The sequence below is a fragment of the Sphaerodactylus townsendi genome, linkage group LG03, assembly GCF_021028975.2.
Source record: "Sphaerodactylus townsendi isolate TG3544 linkage group LG03, MPM_Stown_v2.3, whole genome shotgun sequence".
NCBI classification, from domain to species: Eukaryota; Metazoa; Chordata; class Lepidosauria; order Squamata; family Sphaerodactylidae; genus Sphaerodactylus; species Sphaerodactylus townsendi.
Genome location: NC_059427.1, coordinates 7739859 through 7757295, shown reverse-complemented (window position 1 = coordinate 7757295; position 17437 = coordinate 7739859). Strand labels below are relative to the sequence as shown.

Sequence of the window (17437 nt, the reverse complement as noted above, 5' to 3'; positions counted from 1 at the left end):
ATAGTAGGAAAGCAAGTGGAGTATATATATCTGTTGGAGTATCCAGTGGATCCCACTCAACACATGTAAATCTAGCTTGCTAATTGCACCCTTTACTTGTTAACAGACAATGGTTCTTTCCCCCACCCTGGATACTCCAACAGATATATATACTCCACTTGCTTTCCTACTATCAGATCCTCTGAAGATGCTAGCCACAGATTCAGGTGAAAAGTCAGGAGAGAATGCTGCTAGAAAACAGCCATACAGCCCGGAAGCCACATAGCACACCAGTGAGTCTGGCCGTGAAAGCCTTCGACAACTAATTATTGTTGTCGCCAACCACCATCCATTTCCCAACCATACCCCTTTCTCTCTGTTTTGGCCAGGCCTCCTTTGGGCTCACCAAACCATATTCTGGCTAGGCCTCTTGGGCCGCCATGTTTCCCTGGCAACAGGAGAAGCTTGCAGGCAACTCCTTCAGCCGCCATTTCCTTCCCCATTGCAGTGAGCAGAAGCCCAGCTGTGAAAAGAAGAGCCAAGAGTCCCAGTAGGTAAGTCTTCCCTCTCTCCCTTTATTTCACTCACCATGTTTAGTTTTTGAATGAAACGGTTCTGAAGTTCATGGCTTCGTGAAAGTCGCACCCAGCACTCTGAAGTCTCAGCTGGGTAGAAGCTGGCTGTGATTCTTCAGCAGCAAGAGACAGTCAAGAAAGCTCCGTGTATGTTCAGAGGCACTTTTTCTCTACCCCCAGACTCCACTCTGGCAATTAACTTTTTAATTTAGTTTAGTTTATGAAGAGTGGCCTATATTACACATTTATGATATAGTATTATACATTTGTGATATAGTAACATACCAATTATATTAAACCATTTTATTTATGACGTTTATACTCCACCATTCTCACATGGCCATGTGTTAAGAATCAAAATTAAACAAATGAAATTTACCACTTTGAATTAGCAAATACCAATGGCTTACGGAAATAAAATAAAATAATGATTGACAGTTAAGTACCCACACCAGGGACATCTTCCCACTGAGTATCCCATTCACTCCAGTCTTCCACACAGACAACCAACACGCCAGAGAAATGCACAGAAGTAACTTTTAACTGATCAATTTTCCCATTTCCTCCTCTCCTGGTTCAATCCAGGTTCAAGGGTTGCTTCATGCACAAGCTGTTCCCATGGTCCTTTTCAGCAGTTTCCAGCTGCTGCCCCCATCCTGCAGATGGAAATCTTGAGGAGACTGAAGTCTCAAGGTCCCCACAGGGAATACCAACTGTATTCCTGGGTAGAGATACTGCCTCCCACTTCTCACTGGGGTTATAGTTCCTTCACTCTTCCTCCTTCTCCGGACTTTTATCCCTCTTTCTCCTGGCAGTTCCCAACTCCGGTCACCTTTTCCTAACTTTGGAGGAGACCCTTTCTCCCAAGGATACCTCTACCTCAGATATGGCCACCACCTGTCAGTGGCATTCAGGGGTGGGAAGAAGCAATTACAAAGGGTTATTGTAGCCCTAATGGATACAGACCACAGCTGACACTGGGCGTTGGTCTTCCAAGAAGAGGACAGGTATTTAAGAATGTAGAAACTTCCAGAAAACCTTGCTGGATCAGATCAATAATCCATACAGTCCTGCAAATCAGCTCACACAAATGATCAAATGCTTCTCTGAAAAGTCAGCAACCAAGCAAAGAGAATGAGGCCTTTCCCTGACGTTGCTCCTAGCACTGATATTCAAATGTTGACTGCCTCTGAACATGGAAATTCCCTTTAGTTGCAATTGCTAGTAGCCTCCTTGAAATTCAATCCACAATATGGCATTGTTTCATATTATTCTAACTTCCTGCTGGAAAATTGCACTATTCTTCCATTTTGTAAGAGGAAAAATGATGGATTCATCAATCTCACTGCCCAAGTTATAATAATGTTATATTAATAACAGGATTTTATCCCCCAAAAGAGCAGGTTTTAGAGAAAATTATGTAGGTCTTGCTCAACAGCAGTGTTATGTACATTTTGTTGAGGAAAAGCAGGAAGGATAGAGACAAAGGAAGTAAATGGGCATAGAGTTGAATCTGGTCAAGGACAGCTACCTTAAGGCGGTCAGCCACTACCACTGGTTTCATGCATGCTAACTGTAATTGGATGGCTCTTTGCCAGTGTGAAACTTCTGGTGTAAGACATCAGTTCAACTCTTTCATCATTCAAGTAATTAAATGGCTTCTTCCCTGTGTGAACCTTCTGATGTTTAGATAGGTAGCCATTGTGAGAAAAACACTTTCCACACTCCACGCACTTATATGGTTTCTCCTTTGTGTGAATCTTTTGATGTACAGTTAGGTAGCATTTCCAAGTGAAGCATTTTCCACACTCGTAGCACTTATATGGCTTCTCCCCCGTATGAACTTTTTGATGTCTAATTAGACAATCATTGTGAGAGAAGCATTTTCCACACTCCAAGCATTTATATGGCTTCTCCCCTGTGTGAACCTTTAGATGTTTAGTTAGGCAACCATTCCGAGAGAAGCACTTTCCACACTCCAAGCATTTATATGGCTTCTCCCCTGTGTGACTCTTTTGATGTGCAGTTAGGTGACCATTTTGAAAGAAGCATTTTCCACACTCCAAGCATTTATATGGCTTCTCCCCTGTGTGACTTTTTTGATGTGTAGTTAGGTAGCTATTCTGAGAGAAGCACTTTCCACATTCCAAACATTTATATGGCTTCTCCCCTGTATGAATTTTCTGGTGTTTAGTTAGATCACAATTCTGAGAGAAGCACTTTCCACACTCCAAGCATTTATATGGCTTCTCCCCTGTGTGAATCCTTTGATGTGCAGTTAGGTAACCATTCCATGAGAAGCATTTTCCACATTCCAAACATTTATATGGTTTCTCCCCTGTGTGAACCTTCTGATGTTTAGTTAGGTCACCATTCTGAAGGAAGCCCCTTCCACACTCCAAGCATTTATATGGCTTCTCCCCTGTATGAATCTTTTCATGTACAGTTAGGTAGTCATTCCGAGAGAAGCACTTTCCACATTCCAAGCATTGATACGGCTTCTCTCCTGTATGAATCTTTTGATGTACAGTTAGTTTGCCATTCTCAGAGAAACACTTTCCACACTCCATGCATTTATATGGCTTCTTCCCTGTGTGAATTTTCTGGTGTCTTGTGAGTTGGCCATTCAAAGAGAAGCATTTTCCACATGTCAAGCATTTATATGGCTTCTTCCCTGTATGAATCTTTTTATGTACAGTTAAGTAACCATTCCAAGAGAAGCACTTTCCACACTCTAAGCATTTATATGGTTTTTCCCCGGTGTGAATCTTTTGATGTGTAGTTAGATGGCCATTCTGAGAGAAGCACTTTCCACACTCCAAGCATTTATATGGCTTCTCCCCAGTGTGAATCTTTTGATGTACAGTTAGATAGCTATTCTGAGAGAAGCACTTTCCACACTCCAAGCATTTATATGGCTTCTCCCCAGTGTGAATCTTTTGATGTACACTTAGGTAGCTTTTCTGACAGAAGCACTTTCCGCACTGCAAGCATTTATACGGCTTCTCCCCTGTGTGAATCTTTTGATTTACAGTTAGATGGTCATTCCAAGAGAAGCACTTTCCACAGTCCAAACTTTGACATGGCTTCTCCCCTGAATGTCTCCTTTCATGTGTTTTTAGTGCACTGCTCGAGAGGAAGCTCTTTCCACGTTCCAAGCTGTTATAGGATTTCCAGTATTTTCTAACAGTCTGATATTTTTTAATACTGAATTTGCTGTTGAACTCTTTCTGATTCATAGGACCATTATGCCTTCTCTTTCTCCTCTGTTTTTCATTTTGGACTGAGACCTCAGGCTTATTTCTGCTCTGACAGACAACCAATTTTTCCCTCTGCTTCTGGTATACTCCCCATTTCCTTCTGCAGTCTCGCCTTGGTGCCACTTCATCTCCGGATTTCACTTCCACCTGCAAAGAGTTGTCTTTTTCCAGAATCCTCCCTTCTGAGTCCTTCTCACTCACCATCTTCCTCAAATCACCAACTGCAAAAGAGAATCAGAAAGCAAATAAGAATGAAAGGGTAAAAATACCATGTAGCATGTACAATCAGTGGTTAATAGTATTTTCTACAAGAGCCAAGGGAAAACCTGGGAAAACCTCTGCAAAATGTACCACACATCAGGAAAAGGAGAAATATGCAATCTAAGGGAGAGGGAAGGTATTTTTTGTCGAAGGCTTTCACGGCCGGAATCACTTGGGTGCTTTCACGGCCGGAATCACTTGGGTGCTGTGTCTCAGTCCAAAATGATACCTCAGTCCAAAAAATACCTTGGGTGCTGTGTGGTTTCCGGGCTGTATGGCCGTGTTCTAGCAGCATTCTCTTCAGATCCTCTGAAGATGCCAGCCACAGATGCAGGCGAAACGTCAGGAGAGAATGCTGCTAGAACACGGCCATACAGCCCGGAAACCACACAGCACCCAAGGTATTTTTTGCTTATACTGCAGAAAGTTGCTCTTGAGGCCACATTAAGATTAGTATGTTTTGTGAGAAATGAACTAGGCTTGCAGAAAAATCTGGAAGCAGTTCACTGGGCAGATATAATACTGTGACATTATAGAAGCAGTGCCTGCAACCTAAGAAAGAAATGTCTCCAGTCGCTATTGCAAAGTCACCAGACAGTCAAACCTTTGTTTCTGTCAGTCAGAGGCAGATGACAGTGCTTTTTCAAGAACTGCTTTGGCCATTAAGGGAGGATTGCCCTGGACCAGGACCAGGACAAGTGGCAGCAGGCAATTTGACACCCCACAACTTGCATGATTCATCCAGGATTGGCTGTTTGCTACTGTTCTACAGCAGCCACACTGCCAAAGCCAGTTTGATGGAATGGTTAGAGTTGCAGAAGAGGGTCTGGAAGACTGAGATTCAAATCCCCTTTCTGCTCTGAAAACTCACTGGGAGACTTTGGGTCAATCAAACACACATAGTGTAACGTCCTGCACCGGTTTGTTGTGAGGATAAAATGCAGGAGCGGAGAATGTATGAGTGGCTTTGGGGGAAAAGTATTAAGTAAATAAATTCTCAATATAACTCACAAGGGGGGCCGTTAAAAGATAGTTCGCTTGGTGATTGGCCAGTAAACATGGAAAACTGAGCATGGAAAATCGAGCAGGAAGAAACTAACAGTGCAGGGATGGAGATAAAGGGGAAAGTAAGGGACCCTCCCACCAATCCTTGTGCAAGTGGACCCAGCTTGACCTGTATCACACAAGTAGGTTCAGCCCAGTATCTCAGCTGGCACAGCATAACTGAGCCAGGTTTCTCCTGGGTAGAGGCCGAGGCTGTTGAGGGAGGGGAGGAGGGAAAGCTGACAATGAGGTGAGGGTGGGAAGGTAAACTGGTGTATACAAGTGTGAAGTAATAGTGTGAATCAGGAGTGGGTCCCCCCCCCCTTCACCGCCCAGAAGCCATATGAACTGGAACATCTTGGACCAAGCAACCCCCAAACTGCCCCCAGCCCCAGGCCATGTGCTTTTTGCATTCAATGCTTGGTTGATGATGGAAAGAATAACTCATCCAAAAATGAAGCTGTGTGTCTCAATATAGGTCCCCCACTTCAGGATGATGGTGGGACTTGCAGTAGCAAAAAAGAAGGGAATCGGACCATTCTGGGGACAGGTTCAACAGCCCTTCGATATTTCCAATGGGAGCATTGAAAATGCTGGGGGGAAGAATTAGGACTAATAAAAGGAAACACTTCTTCACGCAACGTGTGATTGGTGTTTGGAATATGCTGCCACAGGAGGTGGTGATGGCCACTAACCTGGATAGCTTTAAAAGGGGCTTGGACAGATTTATGGAGGAGAAGTCGATTTATGGCTACCAATCTTGATCCTCTTTGATCTGAGATTGCAAATGCCTTAACAGACCAGGTGATCGGGAGCAACAGCTGCAGAAGGCCATTGCGTTCACATCCTACATGTGAGCTCCCAAAGGCACCTGGTGGGCCACTGCGAGTAGCAGAGAGCTGGACTAGATGGACTTTGGTCTGATCCAGCTGGCTTGTTCTTATGTTCTTATGTTCTTATGTTCTTAAAGGTTTGCTCATAGGAAAGCAGGAAACTGCGACAACAACCACAGGGAGGGTGGGAAATATCTCCCCTTTACAAAAGAACAGGGATCTAGTAACTTCCCTAACCTATCAGATCCAGTATGGTGAGGTGGTTGGAGTGTCCAATTAGGATTCAACAGACATAACTTCAAATACCCAGAACTCTTCCATGGGTGTTTCCTGGGGGAACCTGGTGCCAGTCACGCCCTCTTAGCCAGACCTACCTGGCAGGATTGTTGTCAGGATAAAACAGAGGGAGGAAATTAATGTAAGTACGTTTGTTTCCCATTAGAGGAGAAAAGCTGCACAGGCAAAAAGGGTGGGAAACATTCCCTCCTTTACAAAAAAAAGGAATTTGGAGAATGTTCCTGAGTTCTAAGGGGCAATCAGGTTTAGTGGGTAGAGAGATTTATCCCCAGCAGGTATTGCCAGACCAATCTCTTTTCCTTCTTTAGTTGAAAGATGTGCTTCCTGGATCATAGTAATGTGTTGATGTTCTTTATCTGATTTCAGAAAAGCTTTTCACAGAATTCCCCATGATAATCTGATGGGTAAACTGGAGGACTGCAGACTGGACTCTAGGTTAATCAGGTGGATAGGGAAATGATTGAAAAACTGCACCCAAAAAGCAGTTTTCAGGGATATTTAATCTGACCGGAGGGAGGTGTCCACCTGGGTGCGACAGGGATCAGTTGTGGGCCTGGTACTTTTCAGTGTTTTTTGAAAACTGCACATGACACCAAACTGAGAGAAAGCGTGATCGCTTAGGAAGACAGAGACAGAATGCAATTAGATCTGAATACAGTGGAAAAAAAGAGCAGATGTGAACAAAATGCCATTCAACAAGGAGAGATGCAGAATTCATAACGAAATGCAGTAACGAAATGCAGTAACGAAATGCAGTAACGAAATGCAGTAACGAAAATGTGAAGCATGCATACTGGATGGCCAACACATTTCTGGGTAGCAGTGTGTGTGAAAAAGACCTTGGTGTATGGATGGAATTTAAGTTAAATATGACTGGCCAGTGTGATGCAGCAGCAAAAAAGTCTGATGGGGTCTTGGGATCTATCAATAGAGGCATAACATCTAATGGGTATTAACCTTTAAGGCTTTGCGCGGCCTGGAACACTCTCCCACCATCTGTCCGGGCCCTGCGGGATCTTGGAGAGTTCCGCAGGGCCTGTAAGACCGAATTGTTCCACCGGGCCTTCGGGGTGGCCGGGTCATTGATAGTGTGTGCCTCCTCCTGCCCCTCCCTATTACCACCTTGGGATTAAGCAACATCTATACCGCCCCTCTCTTCGGGAGAGGGTTCTTATTGTTAGCCTAATACCTGACGCCATATGGTTTACATAACAAAACGCCTGTAATCTTTTATGTAATTTTATGTAATTTCTATATTTAATAATGCTATTGATTTTAAATGATATTGTTATTGTCATATTGTTGATAATTCTTGTTGTTCACCGCCCAGAGCCCTTAGGGGATGGGGCGGTTTTATAAATACAATTATAAATAAATAAATAAATAAATAAATAAACTTGCAAGATGTCACAAGTAGATCCAGAAGGTTGGGGAGGGTGGGTGAGCAAAATTTGACAGCTTTCCCCAGGCACCCTTTTGTGTAGCTATGCCCCTGGGCTGCACTTCAGAAAATTTGTGGACAGAAAGGAGTGGGTACAAAGGAAAGCAATGAGGATGATTAGGGTCCTCGAGACCATACGCAATGAGAAAAGGCTGAGGAATTTGGGAATGTTCAGACAGCAAAAGAAGAAATTGAGAGGGGGTTGCTCTCTGTGAAAGTCTGTCACAGGGAGGACTGCAGGGGATTGATTCGATTGGCAGCAGGACTTGCAATAATAGGTATAAATTAGGGACAGACAGCTACCAGGTGGATAGTAGGAAAATTTGTTTTACAGTAAGTGTAGGTCAGCATTTTTCATTGGAACAGGATACCTATGGAGGTGGTGAGCTCCCTCTCACTGACAATCCTCAAACAGTGGCTGTCTAGACACAATGTAAACTGATCCTGTATAGAGCTGGGGTTCAGACCAGATGGCCAGAATGGCCGCTTCCAATTCTATAATTCTAACCAAACTAAATATTGTCCTTCTCGCCTGATCAAAGCCCTCTTCATCAACACATTTCTCTTTGCTGCATGTAAATAATTCATGCTTTTATTTCCTGGTGTTGTCATTTCCATATCTGAGGGAATTCCAATTTTTCATCTGTGACTAATTACAGTTTGTTTGGAAATTCAAGAAAGCTAAAGATGTCACCCTCATCTTCTCTTCCTGTTCATAATAAAAGGGAAAATATCCTTACCTAGAGAGGCCATCATCTCATAATTGTCCTTCATCACTTCCCAGAAGAGTTTTCTTTGTCTTGGATTCAGCAGAGCCCATTCCTCCCCTGTGAAGAACACAGCTACCTCCTGAAAGGACAGTGGGGATCTCTGAAAGAGGAAAATACATACCTGTTGATCGATTCCTGTTCTAGAGCTCTCGAGAAAAAAAAAGGATTCATCGGACACTGTGATGATTAAATGAATGCAATTCATCAATCCAACGGGCAAGGAAAATTGTATTCATTGTTTTCGCTTAGGATATATTGAACATTTCCTAGCAATACAAATTCAGGAAATTGCAAGAACTGGGCTTCTCTTGGTCAAGTCCCAAAAACCTAATTGACTGTCTACTAGTATCAACTATATTATCATGCACCTGTAACCCCAGAAATACACAGAAATTATGTCTCCATGTAACATTTCTGCTTTGAGCATTTTTGTCTGCAGATGCATTCTGCATGCCTCCAGGTCTCTAAATAAAATGTTGCCTAATGGAGGCCTTTGTTCCTTTTGTTTTATTTTTACCTAACAAACTCCAAGTGTATGTACCCCAGGCAATGTTATCCTTGGGGCTTGGAAAATGAGACATGCAGGATACAAAACATCCAATATGAACCTGCAGCTTTAAGAGACCTTTCCAAATATTTGCAGACTATCGAGGCGTAGCAAGGGGGGGAGAGCGCCTGGTGCACCGGTGCATCGTCCGCCCCCGCCACGCCCTGGAATGCCCCCGCCACGCCCTCATTACACCCCCACAAGGGTGTGCGCCTGATGTGTCGCTCACCCCCACCCCCTTGGAGCTATGCCTCTGCAGACTATGGAATGGCTGCAGTTTGTACAACTGCAAGTAAGCCACTGCATCATCTCAACAGATTCAGTATTTTAAATAGATGCAACTAAGTTAGGCACAGATAAGCATCTTGCAGATAAATTAGCAAGTGTGGTAGAGGAGGAATATGCTTATCTAAAGTAATGAAATGAAAGCTAGGAACCTCCAAACTGCTATGAGATTCAGGATGATTGTGGGAGGTGGAATACCAGAAATGATGGTAATCACAATATCCTGGTCCAGATTAGTCCTGGAAAATCTCAGTACTGTTAAGAATGGAAGCAAACGTCCACTTGTAAGAAGCCAGGAAGGTAGAAGGCAGAACAGACAAGGACAGGCAATTAGATCCCCTATGTTAGAAAACAAACCTTCAGGTCAGTTGTCAATTCTGACATCATCTTGAGGATGACGCTCATGGAAATCACATTCCACAGGAAGCAACAGAAGGTACTTAAAATACTTCCACTATAAGAGTAAAATATGCCCAAATACCTGTTTGGGTTTAGCCCATGGATCACGCAAAATGCAAAATTGAGAGTGTAAGCAACCTATGCAGGTCAGAAAGAACAGACAAGGAACCCAGCTGAATCAGACCAGAAGTCCATCTAGCTGTTTCCAATAAAATAAGCACAGACTGATTGCATGGAACACATTCAAGAGAGTCAAAACACGAGCATCAACCTCCAAAACACAGATCTTGCCCAGGAACCCATTCTGTGGATGCTCCCTTTTTCTCTTTCACTCCCATTCAGGCAGACTTCCTGTCTCCTCCCATATGCACAACGTTCTTGACATCCTAAATTTACCTTTCCTGCAGAGGTACAAGAGCCAAATTCTCCCTTCAGCCGGGGGAAATGAGAAAGAGAAGCCTTGAGGAAATGCATATTCCATAAATTTCCTTCTCCGTCTCGTGGAAAAACCACCCCATGAATACCTAGGAATGGCAGGGTTGACTTCTCTGTTACTCGCAAGACCTTCTGGGAAATGACGTTCCCTGCAACAAGATCCAAATCAAATAAAAAACCTTAAGTATTTGGGAATATGGAAAAGGTTTCATTGTTCACTAATTGCTAAGTGGGGCAGCTTCACATATATATCAATAAATCTTCACTGTTTTCTGAAACCCTCTGCTTCAGTGATTTCTGCCCTCTTCAGACTCAATACAAAACTTATCTCACAGCAGTGACCCAGAGCCTGTACGCTTACTACTTTCAGAACTTGTCACTGAGGGGAAGGCTTATCCCACAAGAACAAAAAGGAAAGTGTGTAGAACAGAGGATAGAGTAATAATGAGCTGTTCCCCCAAAAAAGCCATGTCAAGCATGGGAAAAAAATCAGAAAATCCTGGACCACATAAATCCCAGACCCCACCCCCACCCAAGGGATTTTGTACTTGAAAGCTTATGTGTATATCAACAGGCAGCCTGTGGTGTAATTCCAGATCAATCTATGGTTCCCCACCACCAATATCCTGCTACAGTTCTGCAATAAAGAATATCATGTTTCAATTCTGAGTTCTTCAATTGATACTATAGTCACGGGGCACAACAGTTTGATGGTAGAAGGCATAACTCCTCAAAAAAGAAAACCAGGTGTTCCCAAAGTCACCACCCGCTTCAGGATGATGATGCAATTTGCAATGCCAAAAAGGAATGTACTCAGACCATCCTGGCATAGATTAGCTTTATGACATCCTTCGGCTATTTGCCAGGGAAGCAAAGGTTTACTCATGAGAAGCCAGGAAAGTGGCAGTAGCAGAAACACGAGGTGGAAAAACACAGCGTTTTGGAGAAGAACTTTACACAGCTCTCTTCCTCAAAATGAGTTCAGCCCATTATATTCCTTTTAACCCAGTTTTTTTGAAAAACGCTAAACAAGCAATCTTGATCCCCACAACCTGGGTTGAAAATTATTCCTGCCTGCTGAGCCAATGCCAGCAGGCAGGAAATGCTTTATTTATTTATTTATTCCCCATGAAGATTTCCTCTACTTGCAGCTCATCTGTTTACTTTTTCACTGTAAAAATTAGATGAATAAAATTTGTTTAGCCTAGCACAATCCTGGGCATGTGATGTTTTTCCTTTTTTTTTCGTTTTGAGGGAAATGTCTGTGAAGCTTGATGACACAAATATGCGTATATTGCAATTTCTCTAATTGTGTCGCCATAGCTTCACAGACATCCCCCTCAAAACAAAAAGGAAAAGTGACCCACACGTGGGATCGCTAGGCTAAACAAATCCATCTGTTTTTACAGCAAAACAGCAAATGGATGAGCTGCCAGCAGTGGAAACCTCTGTGGGGAATCTGCACAGCAAATCTGCTGCAGCACCCAAAATGGCAGGCACCACTGTGAAACTGACAAGAGCTCTGTGAAATAGGCAGGAAACAAGATCCATTTTGGCTGGCAATGCTTGTGTTCTCCCACGCTGTGGGAACACGAAATGCCAAAATTGATCTTTTTATAACCCTGACCCTAAATATGTTACATTTATGCTGTGTGGAATCCACCAAAGAGAAGCACTTGACTTCCAAACCCCCATTTATTACCTGGGAACCTGACTGCTGCATCCCTTACTTGGCTTCTCTTCTTCAACATGCCACATTCCTTCCTCACACCTTCCTCTATTTCCCCCATTTTCCCCCTGCCAATATTTTCACCGCAACCTTCCATCAAGCCCAGCTGATTCTACCCAAGGAATGGTGCCTTGGAAGGTTCTCAGGCAGGGACCTTTCCCAGCCCTGCAACCAAAAACCCTCTTGACTAAACCCTTTTTCAAGTGGCATGGACTGAATTGCAGACTTTCAAGATGCAGAACAAGAGTTCTGAAAGCCCATCCTCTGGCCTAATCAAATCTCCAAGGCCATTCCTCCTCTCCTGCCATCAGCCTCAGTTGCTCAAGCAAAGGACTGTGGCATAACCACTCTGCACCAAATAGAAAGGCTGAAGAAGACAACAGGAGCCCCAGGGATTCGCCAGCAGGAACCTAACTGAAGACTGCCCTTCCCTATCAATCAGAGCCCTTCTCATCGTGAAATGTTGAATGCTTCCTTCTCAGGAGCAGTAAAATTCCTAGGTCTAGATGCTCAATTCTTTCTTTTGTGGCAAAGGGAAATGTGTCCTGAAGGTCAAGAGTTTCAAAGGAAGATGCCACCCTCTCCCTTCTCTTTCATGTTCATAATAAAAGGGCAAAGATCCTTACCCAGGGAGGCCACAGACTCATAATTTTCCTCCATAACTTCCCAGAAGAGTTTTCTTTGGCCTGGATCCAGCAGAGCCCATTCCTCCTCTGTGAAGAACACAGCTGCTGACTCAAAAGACACTGTGAATTCCTGAAAGAGGAAAATATGACCCAGTTGATCACTGATTTCAGTCTCTGAGTTCAAGATAGAAAGAAGAATTTTATCAGCCACTGAGCTAATTAAAAGAATGCAGCACATCAAAGCAACAATGAAAATTGTACTCATTTTTTTTTCAACTAGTGACAAGTTGAATATATTGAAAGTCTCCAAGAAATACAAATTCAGAAAATGGACCATAACTGGGCTTCACTTGGTCAGGTCCAGTGCCCCCCCCCCCCCGCCCCAATGATCCGTATTTGACTATACATCGGGTTCAACAACAGAACTATCTTGCTTATATAACTTCAGACATGCAAAGCACTTGTAATTCCACAGATTTCTGCTATAAATATATTTTTTTGCAGAGGCATCCTGTGATACTCTTAAATTTAATCCAGCTCTGCTAACCAAATTGGCCAAATGACAGTCATCCTGTCTTATGTTCTCTTTTCCCCCTGCCCGGGGCTTGTGGTCGCCAGGGTTAGCAAGTGAGAGATGCACGGTAAAAAAGACACAGAACAAAGCTGCTGCCTCAAAGACATTTTCAGATATTCGTGCAATGTGGAAACACTGCAGTTTGTACAACAAACCTTTCAACCGCAACTAAGCTACTGCATCATCTCCATTGATTCCAAATTTCATATAATAGTAACAGTTTTAGACAAACAGAACATAGTTTTACTAAATGGGGATGGATTTTTTTCTTATCTAGAATATCAAAACGAAAACTGGGAGCCTCAAAGATGGCACCAGCATCAGAATAACAGTGGAAGTAGCAGTGCAAAAACTACCAGCACTTGAAACATCTTGGTCCAGAGCAGACAAAAGAAAATCCCTCAAATATTTTGCAATTGAAGAGACGGTTCGCGCCAGATAGGCGAGGAAGGTGGAACCTGGATAGGCAGAGAGGGCAAATTAGATCCCCTCCTGCACAGACCTTCAGACCGGTTGCTAATGCACAGATCTTCTTGAGAGTGATCCTCACTGGAAAAAGCAACCGTATGTAGTGATACAATGTGCCAAAAACGGGAGCATCGAACAAAGGGGGCCAAACCACGAACTCCTGGATCGATCGATCTACCTGTCTCTTAAGAAGAAATTAAACTCAGACTGGTTGCAGGGAACACATTCAATGGGGTGAAAACACACACACACAGATCCTGCCCGGGAAGTGGCTCTCTCGGGGCTCCCTCCAGCCGTCTCTTCCTCTTTTGCTGCTTTTCACCCCTATTTTCTCACCCTTCCCGGGTTCTCGTCCAAGTTCTGCTTTATTATGAAGCCCTCCACTCACCTCTCCTGAAGACATGCAAAAGCCAGGTTCTTCCTCCAGCCGGGGGGGACCAGAAAGAAGAGGCGCCCTCCGGAGCTCCATGTTGCCAAAATCCCCTTCTCCCCTTCTAGAAAAAGCCGGCCCCTTCAACGCCTGAGCCCTGGGAGTAGTTGGGTTGGCTTCAATGGTGCTTGCAAGGCCGTCTGGGAAATGTAGTTCTCTGCAGCAACCAGGCTCAGGGAAGAACAGAACAGAAGTACTTGGATAGAAGAGGGTTTTTTCGCTCTTTTGGGACTTTGTGACTCTGACTGGCTCATTGCACGAGAGACCGGCTGGAGTGGTCCTGAGAAAGAGGCAGAAGACAGCGGAGGGAAAACTTTATCTGCTTAAATCTCTAAGGTTTAAAAAACAACAACAATAGCACTTGGTTCTGATGCTGGGAACTACTTTGCTCTAGGCTTCCAGACGTACCTAAGCTTTAGGACTGCCAGATCCAGACTGCGAAACTCTTGGATTTTGGGAGTGGAGCCTGCGGAGGACAGAACCCTCAGTAGGATACAATGCCATAGTGCAGTGATGGCGAACCTTTTCGAGACCGAGTGCCCAAATTGCAACTCCAAACCCACTTATTTATCGCAAAGTGCCGGACTAAACACAACTATGAACAAATTCCTATGAACAACTGAGGTTTTAAAATGTTTAGAAAAAACGGTTCAGGCTTTCTGTCAAGGTCGTGTGTTACTCCCGTGAGCAAAGCTTGGCAAGTACAGGTAGTCGGGTCCAAGCTTTGCTGAAGCAACCGTGCAACTCTCTTCCCCTGTAAAAAAAAAACGGGTGAACTTTCCCAATGAAGCATTCCATCTAACCCTAGGATCAGGTATCTTCCTGGGTTCTTACTCCCTAGAAGCAAGCGAGCCATTCGCCAGCAACCGAGCTTACTCCCAATGGGAGGTATACGGAACAGATGGCTTTTAGTTCTTAAGCATGAAGTAATCGAGAGTGAAGGGTTTAACAGGCTTTGCCACGTGTAGGGTTACCTACACTGCTTCCCCAAAATGCATGGAGGTCTTAGGTTGCCATAATGTAACTGGTAATCGACCCAGTTGGGCCCAGGCCTCGAGCCCCTACTTCAGGGGGGGGGGGGGATCGCTGACATGTTTGCATGTGCCCACAGAGGCCTTCTGAGTGCCACCTCTGGCACCTATTGCTTAGTTTGGGTTAAACCACCACTGCCATAGTGTGATGATATGCTTTTAAGAATTTAAGTTAACAGGCGGAGTTAAGAGACCGGGGAAAGGTGTTGAGAGAGTTAAGACAGAGAGTTTTTGTAGCTATGAAGGGTTCTATAGTTCCTTGTGTTAACTGTAAATAAACTTCTTTAAAACCGCTACTGTTGTATGGTGTCGGAAGTTTGAACTCCAAGCGTCTTCAGTGATTTGCAAAGGTCTGCAGCTTTTCCTTTGGGGTAGAGAGAGAACAGGGTACTAATGCAGCAGAAAATGGCAACATTTTCCCCATCAGAAGCCTTTGACTTCAATCAGCCTACTGGATGGTCTGTTTGGATACAGTGCTTCCCCACATACAGAACTGCCACTAGATTGCATGAGGTAGGAGACATCCAGATATGCTTCTTAATTTATGGGCCCCCAAGCAGAGCAGATCTTCAATTTCTTCATCTTTACAACATAAGTGGATAGGAACAGTTTTGACTTAATCCTGGGTAAATTTGAAGAATATTTTGTGTCCAATGTAACCTTATCCATGAGAGAGCTTGTTTTTATCTGCATAAACTGGAGCCTGGTGAATCTGCAGAAGTTTATACAAGGTGTTTGCATGAACTAGCAGATATTTGTGATTCGGGGGCTATCAAAGGTGAAACTATAAAAGACACAGACACACAGACTTTTCTCATCAGCCGCAACTGAAAAGTGCCCTTATGCTGGATGTAGCAGTCCAACTAAGTAGAAACTCTGAACTGATTAAAGCACAAGTCCATGAACAAAGTTATCCAAAAGAACTTCAAGTGCTACAAGTGCAAACGAATAAGTCATTTTGCTATTGTTTGCAGCACTTGTGATATAAGAGAAGTTGCATCTAAAGAGGGTGTCTGTGACGTGTTATTTTTGGGACCAGTCAGGTGCTCCAAGCCCATAACTGACCCTTGGGTGGTTTCTTTGCAAATGTTTGGTCTGACTTTGGAATTCAAAATAGATACTGGAGCTGATGTGAATGTGATTTCAAGGTTTATATACTCAAAACTTGATCCAACAACCTCCTGATTAGAGGTACAGCTGTAGCAATGGGCCTGATCTGTTGCCTAGATGATTTTCCAATCTCAACAGGAACTGGGAACTTAACAAGTACCTCCTATCAAAATAAGGCTAAAAGACAAAGCTACATATTACACTGTCAGCACTGCTAGGTCCACATCAGTACCTCTACAGTGGAACCTCGGTTTTCGTCAGTAATCTGTTCGGCAGGAGGCAGCGAAAACCGAAACCGACAGAAAACCAAGGCACCATAGGGCCACCTACCTTGCAGTCCTGGGTTGCCCTCTATTGATGCGGTTTTGATGGACAGCAGGCGACAGAAATCGACGAAAACCGAGGTGATCGACAAAAACCAAGTCAACTTTTTTGCCCAGGCGATCGATGAAAACTGAAATGAACTAAAACTGAGGGCGACAAAAACCGAGGTTCCACTGTACTTCCAAAAGTGAAAGTTGAACTGAACGGAATGGTTCACTGCAGAGTGATTGAACCAATTACAGAACCTACAGATTGGTGTGGTCCGATGGTGTCAGTACCCAAGAAAGATGGTTCAGCGTGTATCCGTGTAGACTCAAAACAACTGAACAACGTTGTCAAGCATGGACACTTTATTCTTCCAACTGTAGATGTCATCCTTCCAAGATTAGATCCATGATATTGCCAAGGAAGTGCAGTCTAGACCCACTTCAGGTCAAGCCTTCACAAGAAAAGCAAATAATTTGTACAAACAAGGCTCTGAGTAAACCAGCTGGAGCTCCTGGCCACCACTGCCATCTGAGCTTCAAATCAATAGTTTCTCGATCAAATCAAGCCAGGACAGTCCCTAGAAGCTAAAGTGACTAAACTATTTCTAGCAGCAATGCTACAAGGAGCCTTGGCAAGCAAATGTTCTCAACGAGATGCTGCTACAATGTCCCTGACTAGTTATAGACCTTAATTAGTAACAGGTGAAGAGCTCATATGACTGGGCTATTACTCTAAAGTCATATAACCCATTCCTACATCAAGATTAAACTTAACAATAAAAGACTCTGGCATGACTTACAAACAATAAAGAATCTAGATTTCACAAATTAATCTGGAAGCCCAAATTTTATAAGTAACAGGAATAATCAATGTCTGTGTTCAAACCCCATCTATTGAAGGTTTGTAATTTAAAGATCTATTTTATTTCCATTTGCAGATGTTTGCAAATGTCTACTCTTCTGTATTTGTTCGGTCTGTATTGATACAACACACAAAAAGAAAAATCATGTTCATTATGACCATATTCCAAA

At 43.6% G+C, this 17437-nt stretch overlaps 1 protein-coding gene across 6 annotated transcripts in view; it reads right to left on the bottom strand.

Moving 5' to 3' along the window:
- Positions 1 to 842: 842 nt before the first annotated feature.
- Positions 843 to 17437, bottom strand: part of LOC125428538 (zinc finger protein 665-like) — a 70031-nt gene continuing 53436 nt past the window's right edge. For 2 of the 6 annotated variants that reach the window (XM_048488801.1, XM_048488803.1), the window contains exons 2-5: positions 12482 to 12611; positions 10088 to 10275; positions 8431 to 8560; positions 843 to 4035 (exon numbers count right to left, since the gene is read on the bottom strand). In XM_048488801.1, the coding sequence (XP_048344758.1) occupies positions 2096 to 4035; positions 8431 to 8560; positions 10088 to 10275; positions 12482 to 12611 (2388 nt within the window). In that variant the 3' untranslated portion in view covers positions 843 to 2095. Of the gene's footprint in view, positions 4036 to 8430; positions 8561 to 10087; positions 10276 to 12481; positions 12612 to 13911; positions 14021 to 17437 lie in introns of those variants that run through there. The other 4 variants (XM_048488802.1, XM_048488804.1, XM_048488805.1 and 1 more) reach the window with 4 other exon arrangements.